The sequence below is a fragment of the Oratosquilla oratoria genome, chromosome 44 (genome assembly GCF_046742065.1).
Source record: "Oratosquilla oratoria isolate Oo_2021 chromosome 44, ASM4674206v1, whole genome shotgun sequence".
Taxonomy (NCBI): Eukaryota; Metazoa; Arthropoda; class Malacostraca; order Stomatopoda; family Squillidae; genus Oratosquilla; species Oratosquilla oratoria.
Window position 1 is genome coordinate 17,981,877 of NC_134820.1, and position 17,650 is coordinate 17,999,526.

At 41.0% G+C, this 17,650-nt stretch overlaps 2 protein-coding genes across 2 annotated transcripts in view; one reads left to right on the forward strand and one right to left on the reverse strand.

Annotated features, from left to right (window-relative positions):
- The window catches only part of LOC143022399 (sodium/hydrogen exchanger 9B2-like), a 607,113-nt gene that overhangs the window by 74,112 nt on the left and 515,351 nt on the right, over nt 1–17,650 (forward strand). The gene's annotated exons all lie outside the window — the stretch shown is intronic.
- Nucleotides 10,779–11,563, reverse strand: LOC143022318 (uncharacterized). The gene has a single exon (XM_076180466.1). The coding sequence runs from the start codon at nt 11,523–11,525 to the stop codon at nt 10,779–10,781; it is 747 nt and encodes a 248-aa protein (XP_076036581.1). The 5' UTR covers nt 11,526–11,563.

The window sequence follows — 17,650 nt, forward strand, 5'->3', positions numbered from 1 at the left end:
CTTTCAAATATTTGGATGCATTTTGGATAACTGCTGATGGCAGTTTGCATTTTGTGCAATCCTTTTTTACCCTCTTCATACTTTCAACTCTGAGTAGTCTGTGACATCTTGCTTTCAATTTTTTATTTATTTTGTATTGTTTTGATCTAATATGAGATGTTTTCATATTAGATTTATTATCTGGAAAGTAAAATATTTAAATAAAAATTTGATAGTATTTTATCTTTTTAATATCAATTCTTTTGCATAATTTGCATGTGGAAAGTTTAAACAACTAAAAGCTGGTAAAATTGAATAGATATCTAAATAAAGGCACTCTCACATTAGCAATTTTCCATGTTTTTTTATTGTCTACTTTTTGATAATTGCTGTTTTCTTTAAAGAAACCATACATAGCATATATGATGCAATGAAATGTTTTCACTCAAAAATAATCATTATAGCCTGAATAGAATAATATTTGGGTAAGTAGGTATCATGTTTTCAGAAAATTGTCGAGAAATTGACGGAAAAGTGCTATTGTGAATGCGCCTTAACACACAAACACACACATGAGTTTTTTTTTTTTATAAATGTCTATTTGCTGATAGCTAGTTTAATGCAACACGACACAATATCCCATAGCAGAAAGTCAAGCATAAGTACACATGGGAGAGGGTGGTGGATGGAAGGGTGGTAGATAGAGCGTTGTTGGATTATGTAGTGGTAAATAGGATTATGATAGGAAGAGTTAAGGATGTACATGTGCTAAGGGGAGAGGGTGGGGGAATATCAGATCATTTTTTGGTGGAAGGTAAGTTGAGAGTGGAGGATAGATGGAGAAAGAGGAAAGGGACAAAAGGTAGGGAGGTGCTTAGAGTGAACTCTTTAAAGGAAAAGGAGGAGTACAAGAAGAAGCTGAAGGAGGAGTGGGAGGGAGTGAAGGATAGAGTAGAGCTAGGTGTGGAGGAGGAATGGGGATGGTTCAAGGAGGGAGTCACAAAGTGTGCAAGGAGAAATAGAAGGAAGGGTAGTGAATGGTGGGATGAGGAAACAAAGAAGGTTGTAGAAGAGAAGAAGCGAGCTTTCACAGATTGGTTACAAAATAGGACGAGGGAGTCATATGAGAGGTGAAAAGAAAAGAGAAGTAAAGCAAAAGGTAAAGGAGGCAAAGAGGAGAGCAGGTGTGAAATGGAGTAAGACTGTGACAAAATTTTGAAAGTAATAAAAAGATGTTTTGGAAAGAAATTAAGAGGAAGAGGAGGTGAATTAAGTAGAGAAGAAAAGGTAAAAGATGCAGATGGAGAGATGATAATGGAAGAGACAGTAAGAGGAAGATGGGGAGAGTATTTTAGGGAGTTGCTAAATGTGAAGGAGGATAGGGAGGGAAATATAGTTGCAGTAGGAAATGCTAAGAAAATGAGAGTGAGTGAGGAAAATGGAGGAGAAATAAGGAAGGATGAAGTGAAGGCAGTTGTTAAGATGATGAAAGCAGGTAAGGCACCTGGTCTGGATGGATGCCATGCAGAATGTCTAAAATAAAGGAGGTACAGTGATGGTGGACTGGCTGGTGAGGTTATTTAATGTTTGCTGGAGAGAGGGTAGAGTGCCGGAGGACTGGAGGAGTGCCTGTATAGTTCCACTTTACAAGGGAAAAGGGGACAAGTGTGAATGTAGTAGTTTCAGAGGGATTAGCTTGTTAAGTGTAGTTGGGAAGGCTTATGGGAGGATCTTGATTGAGAGAATTAGGAGAGGAACAGGGAGTAATTGGTGAGGAACAGTGTGGATTTAGAACGGGTAGAGGTTGTGTAGATCAGATCTTTGTGGTAAGACAAATATGTGAGAAAGCTATAGGAAAGGGGAAGGATGTTTTTTGGGCTTTTATAGATCTGGAGAAGGCATATGATAGGGTTGACAGGAAGGCACTGTGGGAGGTTATGCAGATATATGGGATAGGAGGAAAGCTGCTAGGAGCTGTCAAGAGTTTTTATGAGAGTAGTAGAGCTTGTGTCAGGATTAGAAATGGAGAGAGTGAGTGGTTCGAGGTAAAGGTGGGACTTCGTCAAGGATGCGTTATGTTGCCCTGGCTGTTCAAAATGTATATGGATGGGGTAGTGCGAGAGGTAAATGCATGGGTAGACAATGCGCTTGTGGCAGGATTGGAGGAGGGACCAAGGAAGTTGGTGACAGTTTGGGAGAGTATGTGATAGAAGAAAGCTAAAGATAAATGTGGGTAAAAGTAAGGTGATGAGATGTACAAGGGGTGAAAGTGGCAGTAGACTGGAAGTGAGCATTAAGGGAGAGCGACTGGAGGAAGTGGATAGTTTTAGATACTTGGGTGCAAATGTGGCAGGAAAAGGTGGAGTGAAGGTGGAGGTAGAATGTAGATTGAGAGAAGCGAGTAAATGCCTTGGTGGATTAAAGAGTGTAATGAGGAATAGACATTTGGGAATGGATGCTAAGAGGAGACTGTATGAAGGAGTGATTGTGCCAACAGCACTGTATGGGGCAGAAACATGGAACATAAGAGAGGAAGAGAGGAGGAGTTTGAATGTGTTTGAGATGAGGTGTCTGAGAAGTATGATAGGGGCTACTAGGCTAGATAGAGTGAGAAATGAGGTGACTAGGGAGTTGGGAGATAGGGTTGATGAAAGAGTATTAGGATGGTTTGGTCACTTAGAAAGAATGTTTGAAGAAAGACTAGTAAAAGAGGTATGGGAGGCAGAGGTGGGGGGAGTGACCAGGAGGGGACGTCATAGGATGGGGTGAAAGGGGCTTTGGGGAAGAGGGGAATGTCTGTTGAGGAAGGACGGGAGAGGACAGAAGACAGGGGTGAATGGAGAATGGTTGTATATGGATGATGTTGTGATGCATGAGGGGTGAGGTAGTATGTGTGAGCAAAATTTGACGCAGCCCGAAGGGATTTCTCCCCGTCTTCTCCTTTTATGCATGGGGGGACGGAGAGGGGGGGGGTCGCCGATTTAATGAAGCGGCCTTGCTGTGGATGTGCTGTGTCTTGCGACACTGCTTCTGACCCAGGGCAGTGGACAAGGTGCAGGGATGACCTGTCATCCAGGAGGTGCTAAGAGGGAGGGTGGAGGGGTGTGGAGTGTATTCAGGGATGGAATGGGTGGGAATGATTTTATGCCTTTTCCTTTTTGGCTACCTCCCTTGTAAGGGGAAAAAAGCCTTGGTATATGTATGTAGGATTTATAGATAAATGGATACATTGCCAACCCTTGATACAATATAATTGCAGCTTTCTTCATAGAAAAGTATCTTATGTTTACTGAACTTATTTAACCCCCTAATGTCAGAGAGCCCCTAACAAAATAAAGTCAAGTAATTATAAAATTTTTGTCTTTGCATTAAGGTCTTTTGCATGCTACTTTTCCTACTAAGCATCATACATCTAATGTTTTGGTAATAATTGATATGATATTTCTTCAATATATGTTTTATCTAAGGCTCAGCATAATTTGATTAATAAAAATGTGCCCTTAGTTTTTGAGATTTTTTGGTGAAATTTCAACATTATTTTTCTCTCTAACCGTATCTTTCCAATGGTATCAGACGTTTTAAAAATTAGAAAAATTAATTGGTTATTTTTGATCATATAAAAGTCGGTTTTTTGTGCATTAAACGTCCAGATGTTTAATTTTGCTGATCTTTTCCCCCAGAGACATTCTAGATATCATCTCTTTAGTATTTTTTTAGATTTTATTTTCGTGAAAGTTTAGTATATTAATTTAAGATGTTTTTATGCCCCCATTTTTTTTTTTATCTTTTACTCCCAATTCTTTTCATCGTTTTTATAAAATTATTTTATAAAACATAACCTCTCCAACGGCATATTTTTGATTACAATAATAAGACAAATGAACCCGTTTTTATGCATTTATTTTTATTTATTAAAATACATGATGAGCATATAGTAGAAAATGAAGCAAGTAAACAAAAAAGAAAATACACATGTTCATGTAAAAAATTCCAATTAAAACTAATATTTGAAATCATGCAACCATGCAAAAAATGACCTGGCAAAAATACCATAAACCAATTATAAAGGACTCAGAAATGTGGATCTGGCAATTGCCTATCTGCGAGATTATACAAATGGAATGTTTAATTGAAGAAAACATACAAAAGAAATGTACAAATCTACCCAAAAAACAATAAACAGATAAAACAAATAAAAAAATGAAATAAAAAAGACACGAAGATGACTACCGGTACTGACAAAATGTCTAAAGAGTAACAGAAAGTCATTGGCCAGTAGATCATGAGATGAGACTTTAGTAGAATGGTGGGGAAGGGGAGTGGTGGTGCCCTATTGTGTACAACTTTTGCAAGTCCATACTTCACTAGGGTCGTTCACCAGGCCGACACAGCTTTTGTGATACCAGCCAACAGGGCAATGCCTACCATCACAGCCTACCATGTCATCATACACATTTGGCATTCCACACGGGCAGAGCAAGTCGATTTCAGAAGGAACCATTTGTGGTATTTGTTGTACACATGGCCTACCAACACCTTCATTACGCTTGCTTACTCTGGATGACAACTTAGGAAATGGTGTGAATGACTTACTTTCCAAACAAGCAGCCAAATGATGCCTCATGACATTGACATCAAATGATATTCTGTGCAGTTGATCGACACCATTTACACAGAATTCTACCAAAAAGGCAATGGCAAACACACCACAATCGGTACTGTTGGTCTGCTGTTGGACTTTGGGTTTTCTTATCTTGATGCTCTTCTTCTGCTTGCCATAAATCTGGGCCATCTGAATGTCTAAGGAAGGATTGATGGAATTTTTATGTAGCAAGCTATCTATGAAGAATGTCATCAGTGGCAGAAGGGCGAACAGTCAGAACCCAATGGTCACGGCCATTGTGATGTATCTGTGCAGAGCTGAGGCCGTCTGGGACTGACTTAAATGGCATGGGGCATGTCCAGTGTTGCTTTCTGAGAAAACAGAAGCATGATAAGTACTCTGCAACCCGAATACTTCAGGAAATTGCTGACGAACTAGAATATTTACAGCATTCATGTGATCAGATGTTAAGCACATAGAAGCCAGTAATATATTCTTGTCAGCAATATTCAGATCCAGGTCTTTGATCCAAATTGCCTCATTTCTTATGGTGGAGTCATTCCTGGATCTTCTGAGACAGAGCCTAGGCCTGTGTTTGCTAGTCGCATCTTTAACACTGGTCTCCATTGCCTCATCTGGTACAGGTGGCCTAGTTTGTACCAGGGGCTGGTGGCTAATGCTACACACGGAATCATTGATCATGCTACATGTACTTTCTGATCCTTCATTACCTTCAGAATATTTCAATCTCTTCTTCGACCTTGGGGTTTCAAGAGGCCTGTGATTTGCATGACCAGCATTACTAGTACTTAATTTTTGTGATTGTGGTGTTGGGAGTGTATCTGGATCACCACATTTAAAATCACAACTTCCAGAAGGCGTATGAGGAAGCACCTCATCACATTGCAATGCATCACTCTGTTGTACCACCTGGTCAGCAAACCTCAATTTCTTCTTTGACCTGGGTGTGCGATTTGTCTTTGGAAGTGGCTTAGCTAAACTTCCTAGGCCTATTTCCCCCCTAGATGAAATATTCTCTCCAGGGGTGGAAGTTACAGGGTCATTCATGCAACCTATCAGGTCATCAGCCATGTCATCAGTCACGCATGCACTTCTGTCTAAGGCAATAGAAGAATCAGGTGCCGGAGTTACTGAAACATTATCATAATCTAAGGGTCTTGGCCTTTTCCTTCCGGACTTTTTATCTGACCTTTTTCTACTATTTCTTCTGAGCTGAGACAGATTGTAAGTCTTTTCCTTGCATGCAGTATGTAAGCCTACACTCATTTTGGCAGCAATTATGTGATAACATGTGGAGGTTGACGGACATTGGCACTTCTCCTTCGGGAATAAACTGACTGCATATTTATCACCTTTGCTACCATGGACCATGAATGCACTTAAACTAGGAACATGCACAACACCATTTCTCTTCAGGACATCCAAAGCCAGGGATCTCTGGGAGCTAACATTAGGCCCATCTTGACTAATTTGGTCCTCAGTGATTTCTCTGGGATATTAATATCCTCAACATCAATGGCAGCATATTGAAATTTCTGCTTGAGACGATAAATACCTATACCTGCCAGACCGCACTGCACCTCGGAAACATTGAAATTCTGCAAATAATAAAGAGAAAATCATAACATCTAATGGAACATCCTTCCAGTCAACAAGCTTTTTCAAAACTGCATTCATACTCTCTGAACAAATATTTGTGATACCTGAGTAAGGGTTGTACACCTTGGCTTTGTCCAGCACCCACCTACATGAATACGTCTTCAGTTCATGCTTCAAAGAAGAATTGAAATGCTCAACCATTGCCTCGTTCCATTTGGGTAACATCTCCTGGACCAACTCATCAAATTTAGACTCCAATTCACAAGACAGTAATGAAGACAGGTTATCAGAATAAGCCTCTACGTCATCGCTAGTAGCACCATGGGACAGTAACCAGAACTTCAAATCTCTCCTAATATGATTCCAACAGTGAAAGATATCAAAAGGACATGCAATTTCAATGGCATTAGTGATACCAGTCTCGCAATCAACAACAATAGGGACATGCAAGGAATCCTTTCGCAGGTGAGTCACATACTCTTTCATCATAGAGAAGAACTGCTCATGGACTTGCTGAAAGTTACGCTCGTGGATAAGAAAACCTACCGGGATGACTGGGGAACCCAAAAAAATGTGCCTGAAAAGTAAAGGAGATACATAAAAGTCGCCTAACTGGAAAGTAGTATATGAACAGAGGACTGGCTCATCTGATTTAACCTGCAAAACCTTGTCCAATTCATCCAACAGACATTTGAAACCAACAATACACACAAGATCTGGGTAAACTGTTACCTGATGAACAAAATCTTTGAGATGGTAGGCAAGCTGGACTGTATTGTACAAATCGTCTTTGCTGAGGCGCTGTTCAGCATTGACTGCCTTCTTTATATTCTTGACCTGGGTGACATTTAGCATTTGTGACTAATTTCTGGTAAACCTTACCTGAAGACTTCGAGATCACCTTTTCCTTCATTTCATCAAGGACAGACGGACATGTTCGCCTAAATTCAGGAGCATTAGGACGCTTGCTGTTGCCATGAGCTTTACCTTTATAAACCGAATTATCACCTAGATATTGAATCACAACAACATTAGAAACCGAAGCACATGTGTACACAGTACGCGTAAAAGAACTGACAAAATCCTCCTCACCACGCACCCAATCATACCGCTTCTGGACCAGTAAGTTAACGTCAGGCAAGAAAAATTTCCTCTGACCCTTCATTCTCCATTGATATTGATCAGCCTTCCAATCTCCCTCCTTACCAACAAAAACAAAAAGTTCACCACCACATGCCTTCACAGGAGGAGTATGCGATAACTTGTCTATTGGGAACAGCTCCAAATTGGAGAGAGATTCAGTAAGTAAAGAGGTACCCGCCATGATCATCTTATCCGAATAGAAAAACATTGGAGGTTTCGAATTACCGCCACCAACCAACTTATCCTTATTGACAGAAAGCACAGAATCTTCAACCACCAAATCTTGGTCACACATGTCACAATCCACAAGCACATCATCCACAGCAGAAGACTGATCCACAGAAGAAGACAGCACATGATCCACAGGAGAAGACAGCACATTATCCACTGGAGAAGACAGCACATCCTCAGTTGGGGAAGTCTCCATGGAAGTCTTGGATACTGACCAAAACGTTAGGCAAAAAAAAAATCTTGTCCGCACGCGCATCATGTTGATATATGTAGATATATATATAGTAGATATATAGTTTGCTGGTAATATTTCCTGCTTGTCCATAAAGAAAACTGAGAAAAATTATTTGTATTAAAAAAAATCGCTGAGGTGCTGGATTAGGGGTTAAATATACTTTTTATTGTTTACATTTTTTGCATTAAACTTTCGAAGTGCATTGATAAAATAATGATACAACTACTAGTACTTGATAAATAATTGATAAAATACTATCATTAACCCATAAAATAGTAATAAATTGATGAATGAAGTATTTTAAACTGAGGCAATGTTTACTGGGATATTTTCAGATCGAAGATCAAATTTTTGTAGTTCAAAGAATTGTTGTCTGAAAGGCAACAATGAACAGTTTCATTTTCAACATAGTACAATTATTCATAATTCATATTTCACAATGTTGAAAATGAAAATGTTCATTGTTGCGTTATTCCTATGGCTCTTTGGATACTTGAACTTTCTGCCTAAAGTTGTTGTCTGTTTACTCAATGAAATATACATGTAGAAAAACATCATTAAAAATAACTAAAGCATTTAAAAAAATGATGCAAGTATTTGAAGACAAGTTATTGAGATCAAAGGTTGGTTGTGTTTATTTTTGTGCGAATACAACTCGTGGGAGATCAAAGGTTGGTGGTGTTTCTTTTGGTAAGTACAACTCATTGGGATCAAAGGTTGGTTGTGTTTATTTTCGTGAATACAACTCATGGGAGATCAAAGGTTGGTGGTGTTTATTTCGGTGAACACAACTCACTGAGATCAAAGGTTGGTGGTGTTTATTTCGGTGAACACAACTCACTGAGATCAAAGGTTGGTAGTGTTATTTCGGTGAACACAACTTACTGAGATGTGGGATTTTAAAAAACTTTTTATATCTTTGGAAAGATAAGGTTAAGAATAATGTGCTAAAATTTCATAATCTTAAACTATAGAAATTACATTAAAAATACTTTAGGAAAAAAGATCAGCAAAATCCAAAATTGCCCTTTTAAATGCGCAAAAATGGCTCCGAATATTTCATCAAAAACACCAACCTCAACATACAACTTTTTCAAAACATTTGATATCATTGGAAAGGTAATGTTTCAAAGAACAATATACTAAAATTTCATTTTAAAATACTGGAAAATAAATAAATGAGAAAAGAATGAAAATAGTGTTTGAGATCAGTAAATTCATCAGCAGAATCATCAGCATTTTACATCCACCCACCTTCGCCGCAAGTAACGACTAACCGGCTCAGGTAAAAGTTTGTAACTTTACCACTTAAGCTAAGAACATGACATAACTATATCAAAGTTGCTGGGACTGCCATAAAGATATGGTATGAATTTGACATGATCAATTCATATTTCTAGATATTTGTAAGGTATTGATCTATAATTTTCATTTCCAAGGTAAGGACACTGCACTGACAAAGGTAAAGAAGATTTTAACTGTTCTATTTTTATTCCTCCATTTTCTGTTAAAGTTTCCATGTACTGTGTATGTTGAATCTCTTACCTTTCTCTATCTTTAGGAAAAACGTGAAAAATCAGATGGGGGGAAAGTATTTTTTTTTCTTTTTGCACACCACACATGGGTGATAGTTCCGCCCACACTCCATGATTGAATGTCCCGCTTAATTGTAAATAAACAGACGATGCAGTTAAAACTGGTGATTGACGTAAACGCCATCTAGTGAGAGAAGCGCACACTAAAATGTATGTGGACGATGCGGCTCTCCGTGAGCTTTCCCGTCTTTCCTATATAGTCTTTGCTCACAAGACCTGGGGCCTGGGTTGATTTTTGGGGCTAATCATAAAGTACTCTATAAATTTTAATGAAAATTTACTGACATAAAGCTAAGATACCTACTTACGCGTGTAGAAAGTTTGAAGATGGTAAATGGAAAAGAAAAAAAGAAAAAATTAAAAGTGTAAAAAAACTATTAAAATCTTAGGCGAACTTTGACCAACTAAGGATTTCAAGCTAATTAAGATAATTAGTTTTTAAAATTATTTTTGATGAAAGTAATCATTGCTAAACAAAACAGAAGCTTTACTTTTCCAATTATATGATTTTTAATAACACAAATAATAAAAAACAATCAACAAGTGTCGCTGCGCTTTTAAATCCGCATTTACGCATGTATAGAAATTCCATACCACAATTATTATAACAAAAAAATTGCTTCTATCTTATACAAAATTTAATGACAAACAGTGAAAAAAAATTAAGTATATAGCATAAAAACTGACGGAAGAGTAACAACATAAAGCACAATAACTTACATTTGAGAAAAGTGGATTTGTTGACAACACAGTGACAATCAGAAGCCTCCAGCGGCATACTCCAAGTCTCTTTGCAGGTTCTTGTTCCTCATTTTTCGTCTGAATGGCGAGTCCATCATCTTGTCCAAGTTCTGCAGATATTTTTCCATTGAAAGTGTGGACTCAATGCCAAGTAGGCCAGCCAAGTTGCTTTCACTGTAGCCGACATTGTAGTTGCATACCACAGTTGCTGTTGCAAAGTCCACCAACATTTTTGATGCATTACGATGTTTTGGGCATATCCTCCATACTCTTGAGTGCAGGTGCTCATTTCGATTTTGAGTTATGCCCTGAAGACATCGATTCATCATTTCATCTGTTGTCAGTCTGTCATAGATGCCTTTTATTTTCCTTATCTGAGCTTCTTCAAGCCGGAAATATATCCTTATTTTGGTGTGGGAATGAGGCTGTTGTCCTAGAGCAATGCTTCTATTGTAGAAGCACCATGACCTTTCACCTTTGGCACATTTGTCATGTTGAGGATTGTCGTCTGTTGACGTGCAGTGAAAGAAAGTTGACAAGATTTCATCACGCATTTCACTAGCAGATGTGCCCACCTTTCTGTTCAGGCTCACTTGAAAATAAAATTGCAAGTGATCTATAACTACGTCAGTCAGCTTATGTCTTCCTCCCCATGTTGCTGGCTTTTTTGCATCACTTTTTTTTTCAAAGCACGAAGGCCTGTGCCAAGTCTTTTTGCAACATGGTTGATGCACTCGGCCTTCACGACAGGGCACTGTTCCCCATATGGTCCTGCACCTTGATTCATCCCGCACACAGAACGGAATGCAGAACTGTCACCATCAGACACGAACGTTTTATAGATAATATCATACTGACAAGATCTACCCCACAATGACACAGCTGCTGCTGCCTCCATTCCCCCTGAGGGGCCTTCATAATTTTTGTCGCAGTCATGTTCACCAAACCAAATCGCATACTCGGTAGCAGTAATTTCGCCTCTCTCCGTTTGCTTTGCCTTAGCGTTACACTTGAAACATATTTTTGAGCGAACTTCGTAATCTAAAATAAGTCTTGTTTCAACATCAATCACTGCACCTATTCCGAAGTTTGATTTGTGACCACGTTTATGCCAAGTGCCATCAAAAGTTGTGCTTATTTGAAACTTGCCTTCAAACTTTTCAACATCCTGTTTGCTTGCATAATGATCACATACAGCACGTCTACTCTTTTCCATGACACTTTTTGCTAAATCTGTGGCAGTTTCTGTGATATACCTGGCATAACGAATGTATGTATGTCTAGTAAAATGTTTCAAGCTAAAAAATGAAATAAGTTTGTTTGCACCAATGTATCCAACACCGACTAGCATCATGCAGTATACTAGTAATGTTGTCATGGGATAACACTTTTTTTTCACTTGTACATCTTGGTATCAATTACAACGTGACCACATGAACACCTCACTTGGATGTACGTGTCTATTTGGTGGTGCGTAAATTTAGCAGTAGCATTGTTCTGACAACACGAAGGACATAACATGCTTTCCACAATTTCGTTCAGTGTCTCTTCATAAATTATGCAACGTATTTTCATTTCACTAGCCTCTGGTTGTTCTTTGTTTAGTTATAAGAGATTTTCTTTTCTGTGCACTCGTTGCTTCCCGCGAACTTGAAGCAACAGGTTGTGGTGATACTGTAGCAGCACGCCTTCGCTTAGCTGCAGAAACTGATGCTTCTGTAGCCATTTTCGCACATTTGCGACGTAAAACCACGTTCTTCTTTGGCCTAGGCATTGTCTGTAATGGCTACAACTTGCTGAATTTATACACAAATAAGTAAGTGCCCAATCACGGGGTGTAAATACCACGTAGCTAAAAATGACTTCCCTTTCACGTCAGGTCAGCCACCACTGACCAGCTAATTATCGCGTGGGATGCTGCCTCTACCAATTCCAGAGTTGCCAACTAGCTCTTTTATATGAAGTGACTCTTCTACAAAAAAAAAAAAAAAAAAAGCAAGAAAAACGGAAAAAAAACTATAAAACTGAGGGAAAGCATAAGTAGTAGTAGTAGAGCGTTTAAAGGCCACGATATAAACAAACCACGCCTCCCGGCCATTTAAAAAAATATATATATTTGGAAACGCAGGACCGCCATGAAACTTCGTGGAGGTGATGCCAAGACCTTTGGTGATTTTTCAGTGCACTTAACGCATTTTCATAAATTTTCGGATTTTTCACTGAAAATACTAGGAGTGTCCCTCAAGGGGGAGCCGGTGGTCCCCGTCTGAGGAAAGAGGTGGCGGGGCAATCGCTCAGGTAATGGAGGAGGTTGGCATTTTCTGCACGGCAGTGGTTGCACCGGCGGTCTTCCAAGATGCTCTTGGGATTAAGCTGCCAGAGGCAACGGTCCTCGAAACGCAGCCTGAAGAGCAGTTTTTCTATCCTGGGAGTGGAGTGGGGGAGGAGTAGAGGTTCATATGATATCGCCTTTTTGTACCATCCCCCCTCGTCGGGAAATCTGCGCCTGCAGACAGTTGGAGGCCACTACGTGCGTGCTAAAGCCCTAGTTCTAAGTTGGAGCTGGCTCTTGCTGGGAGACCTGGACATCGACACTGGCTCGCTTGCGGGCTGCGGCAGCTGCTGCGTCTGCAAGGTCGTTTCCATGCACACCGACGTGACTTGACACCCAGTTGATGATGACATTCCGTCCAGCACGGTGTAATTTGTGCAGGAGCGCAATGATATTGATGAGGAGGTAGACATTATCTTCGGGCTCTGCCTGTTGTAAGCAGCTTATCAGGTTCAGAGAGTCGGTATGGATAACCACGGAATTGGAATGGGATACAAGGGCATGTTCTAGGGGCCCCTGCATTGCTACGGCCTCGGCTTGAAGAGGGGACGCCGAGTCGCTGACTCTCCTGTCGAAGATGTATCCATCAGTGACGAAGGCAGCTCCGGCCGTGTGTGGGCTGTTTTGTTCTACAGAGCCATCTGTAAAATATACGGTATGACCAGGTCGCGTCAGTGCCCGGACGCCGTTGTTTTCAGAGACACGCGCTCTGTCTGGGTGGCATGCGCCATTTTCCCCCGGGAGCCGGTGCCCACGGCGGCGGGCATTTGAAGTCTGGGTGGGATTTTGTTATGCCCTTCTCGAGGAGGTTGCCGTAGTTGGAAGGAATCCAGGAGCTTGGCCGCGTGTGATAGCCAAGTGTTGGGGCGTTGCGGTATGTCCACCCCCCGTCTCGTCGCGGGGGTGGAGTGCGCGGGCAACGAATTCCGCCCCGAGAATCCTGATCCTGAGTTGGAGAGGAGGGAACGAGGCTTCCCACTGGAGGTTGAGAATTTTATACCACCGTTGTGCTCCCAGGATGACTCTAGCCGCTTCATTCTGGCATGTCTCAAGCCTCTGGGGTTTATCCGCGTCCACAGTAAGGAGAGCCGGGGCTGCGTAGTCGGCAGTAGAACGGACCGCTTGTACTTAGTACGTGCGTAGGACTTGATGTATGGCACCAAGTGCTCTTCCGCACATGGCCCTCATCACTGGGATTCTGGTTCTCTCGAGGTAGGATATTTCTCTGTTGAAGGTGAGGCCTTTACCGAGCCATACGTGACACAGTCCAGCGCGAATCCCTGAGTAACGAGGGGTTCCTTTCCCCGCCCGAGACTGTATGCCATGGCTTTGGACTTCCGAGGGGATATTTTGAACCCGATCCTGACGCATTCCGCTGCGACAGCGTTGAGGCAGCGCTGTGCCCTGTCGTGGCATTGTTGCTTCCTAGCAATGATGAGAGCCAGATCATCGGCGTAGGAAATGATTTTGCACCAGTGGGAGAGGGGAAGCTCCAGTGCGTTGGAGATCAGCACGTTGAAGAGGGGCTGGCTGAGGACCCCACTCTGGTGCACCATTCTCTAGCACCGTGGGCTCCGACATGTGGCCTTCTATGCCCGCCATATATGTTCTGCGAGTGCAGATCATAACTGAGCGTGGTTGATGGAGTTGGCCAAAAACATAATACTTTTATAATTTCTTGTGAGGTTCAAACAGGTGGGACATATTTGCATGCTAAAGGTGAAGTGAAAAATGTTATTTCAAAAACTTTTTTTTTATTTCTTTGATACAGAGATTACATAAATATTGCATACAATTGAATACAAATATTTCATTAAATTTTATTCAAAACATGCTATACAAAATTTATAGGCTAAGAAATATGACATTGCACACATTGTACATTGCACACATTGTATATTGCACACATTGTATTCAAAGTAGACCACTTGGAAAAAGAAACTAACGAAGCAAAGCGCTCTTGTAAATTACATATTCAATGCAAAAAGTACATAGTTGAATAGAAATACATATTTGATATATACATGAAAAAGGTACAAGGACAGCTATGTCAATTTATTATTTACTATTTTCCTGTTTATCATTCAACTATACCTATGCATTTATTCATTATCTACATTATAGTTTTTATTTATTCATTTATCTTTGTGATTTTGCATCCGGCCTAGATATAGACCAAAAGGTCTCTTGTCGGCATGCTCCGCCTTTGTAATAAGAGTAGAGGGCATTTACCCCCTGGAAGGCGGTAAGTCAGGCCACAAGGGTCAGTGTGTCCCACAAATGAGGGAGGAGTGACATTAGGTCACACAAGCAGGTTTACATTTTACCTGTTATTATTTATCTTATTTCTTAACAGATAAAATGATCAAGTTTATATAAGCCATTGGGCAAGTTAGTATTTTGCGGAAAAATCACCAAGGAAAAAGATAAACTATGGTAGGATAGCCGAGCGGGTGTGTAGGCTGACCAAAACACCGTTGTTGTTTTGTACTTTTTTTATGTGCGTGTGTACGGAGGCAAAACACTTAACTATTTGTACTCTGATAAGCGAGACTAAGGTAAGGAGATGGTACTCGCTGAGGGCGATGCCGAAGAAGCGTGTCCCCGCTTGTGTCGCGAGGTATGAGCGCTATGCCCCTGGCCGTGCGCAAATCCGCAGCCAATCGCGGTCGCTACGGGTCGTGTGCAAAATGACCTGTGTCAATCACACACTGACCCGGCGACGCGACCTGGCTTGGGGGCGTGGCCAGCTGCGCAGATGCGCAACCCGAAAAAGGACAGCTCAACCCGCGGCACAAAGACACCGCGCATCGCCTCACGACAAAACTGATGACCAAGCGCTTTCGTCTATTCAGACATCCTCAGGGTTCATGTACCCTGATGATGTCTGAATAGACGAAAGCACTTGGTCATCAGCTTATCTTTTTCCTTGGTGGTTTTTCCGCATATTTAGAATCACGAGTTTGTGATTTCTCATGCAAGTTAGTATTTTGTTCACTGGTTCAATACTATTGTTGATGAGCATACCTTCACGTTAAATCTTTTAATGATTCTGTGGCACTTAACAAATTTTCTTAAAATGGCAAAATGAAAACATTATGATAACTAAAACATTATTTTGGTTGAGTTAAAAATAATTTCCTTGCAAAATTGTAAGCCATATTAAGGAATTCTATAGGGTATTTTATTTTCAGCCCGATGTTAAAAACATTTCTGATGTCATCAATAAATTCAGCAGAATGGTTACAAGAAGATAGTACAGGTATAAATAAGGTAGTGAGGAGTACATTGTTTAATTTATTTCACAAAACTCGTACAAATAGTTTTTTTAGAAAGGTAGTAAATGTACATCGAAGGAATGATGTGGACCACAACTCTGGGGTACATAAATTGCATTGCAAAGACTGTGATAATGTCTATTGGGGCCAAACTGGTAGGTGTTTGTCCACAAGAAAAAAGGAATACAAAAACTCAATTAAATATGGACAAGTCAACTCCGCCGTGTTCCTTCATGCCAACCAAGAAGACCACGGAATGGATTGGGATAACGCACCAATTATATCCAAATCCCATTGTAGCTTTCAAAGTGGTACCATCGCAAATGCCAAGACATTCCGCAAGCTACATAACAAGAACTCGGTGAGATGTCCCTTGGGTACTGGTGCAACTCACATGGGTCAATGTGTCCCACTAATGAAGGAGGAGCGACACGCACCTTTTTCCCCGTCCCCTTTTCGGTATTACTCGCTAGTATGTCCTCTGATCACTGTGAATTGTCACCTTGCCTGAGTGAGATCGTGTGAATCGTGAATCACTTATCACCGTGTCCAGTCTTAGTGTGTCAAGTATTCGACAATTAATTTCGCTCCTTATCAACTATTCATCACTCTTATAAAAAAGAATGAATACAACAATTGACGTTTGCGGCGACTGCCAGAAGAAGTGCGACCTGGGCACTATTTACTGTGAAGGATGCCGCATTTGGTACCACCGCAAATGCCAAGATATTCCGCTAGCTACATTCCAAGAACTCGGTGAGATGTCCCTTGCGTACTGGTGCAACTCGTGCGTAACGAACTGGTGCTCCGAGGATAAACTGTTCGGTGGTTTTAACTACGGACTTTCGTTACTGCGGCTGAAAGATGCTTTTTTACATAACCATAGGTGTTTGTTGCAGGAAGCCACAAGAAGGGAACAAACATTTTTGTGTAATACAGAGTACATCAACACCTATGAACATGTACAAGTTTGAAGCTGATCTGGAACCCGATACGAATGCCGTTGCGATCCTTGCCAAGTGTGGTGGTGTGAAGAACCGAACGCCAGTTCATGTAACCGAGGATGGGAATTGCCTTTTCAACTCTGTTACGGTAGCACTGTGTGGGAATGAACAGCTAGCCACGAGTTTACGAGTGCGGACAACAATCGAAATGGTTTTGCATGCAAAATAATACAAAGCCAAGAACAACGATCCTATGTGGGGTAATGTGTGTCCTACGTATGAAGAGGCCTGTCGAGATTGCGCACTTTCCAAGGACACTTAATGCTCTTGCAACCGTGGTAGATACTAGATACGCCGTGTATCCAGCAGTTAACGGTGTGCAGGATCCAGCTGTTTCAGCTTTGGACGGGACATTTTTACTAAGGAAATCACCACAACTGGGGGCTCCAAATAGACGAATATTTGTCATGTTGTCGAAATACGGAAGCGAAGGATTAACTAGGGCGTGGTGGACACCTGATCATTTTGTGCCTCTGGAAAATGGAACGGACAAGACTAAGAGTCAAAACGATGAAGCACAACATTCTGGATCTCGCAAACGTCTTTGCATAACCATGTCAAGTCCTACAGCCACACAGAAACAGTACAATATGGACTTTCCAACGCTGCATGAATCCCCAATTTTGTGTGCTGCAACTTTCTGTGAAGAAGACAGATCCACACCACCCTCTCGGATGTACAGCCGCCTAACGAATTATCGGGACGCAGTGACATGAAAACATTCGTTGGAAAGTTCTTGAGTGTTCAGACTCTTATTCGAATAATAAGAAGCACAACAACGCCGGACCACGATTTGATACCAAGGGGAATAAAACAAAATGTATACTCGCCAATCAGGAAAATATAGAACGACGAAAGCGTGGGGGACAAAGTGTTTTCTGCGATGACC

Bases quoted from the DNA above. Each gene is read 5' to 3' on its own strand.
- LOC143022318 (XM_076180466.1), bottom strand. From the start codon at position 11,525: ATGACAACATTACTAGTATACTGCATGATGCTAGTCGGTGTTGGATAC.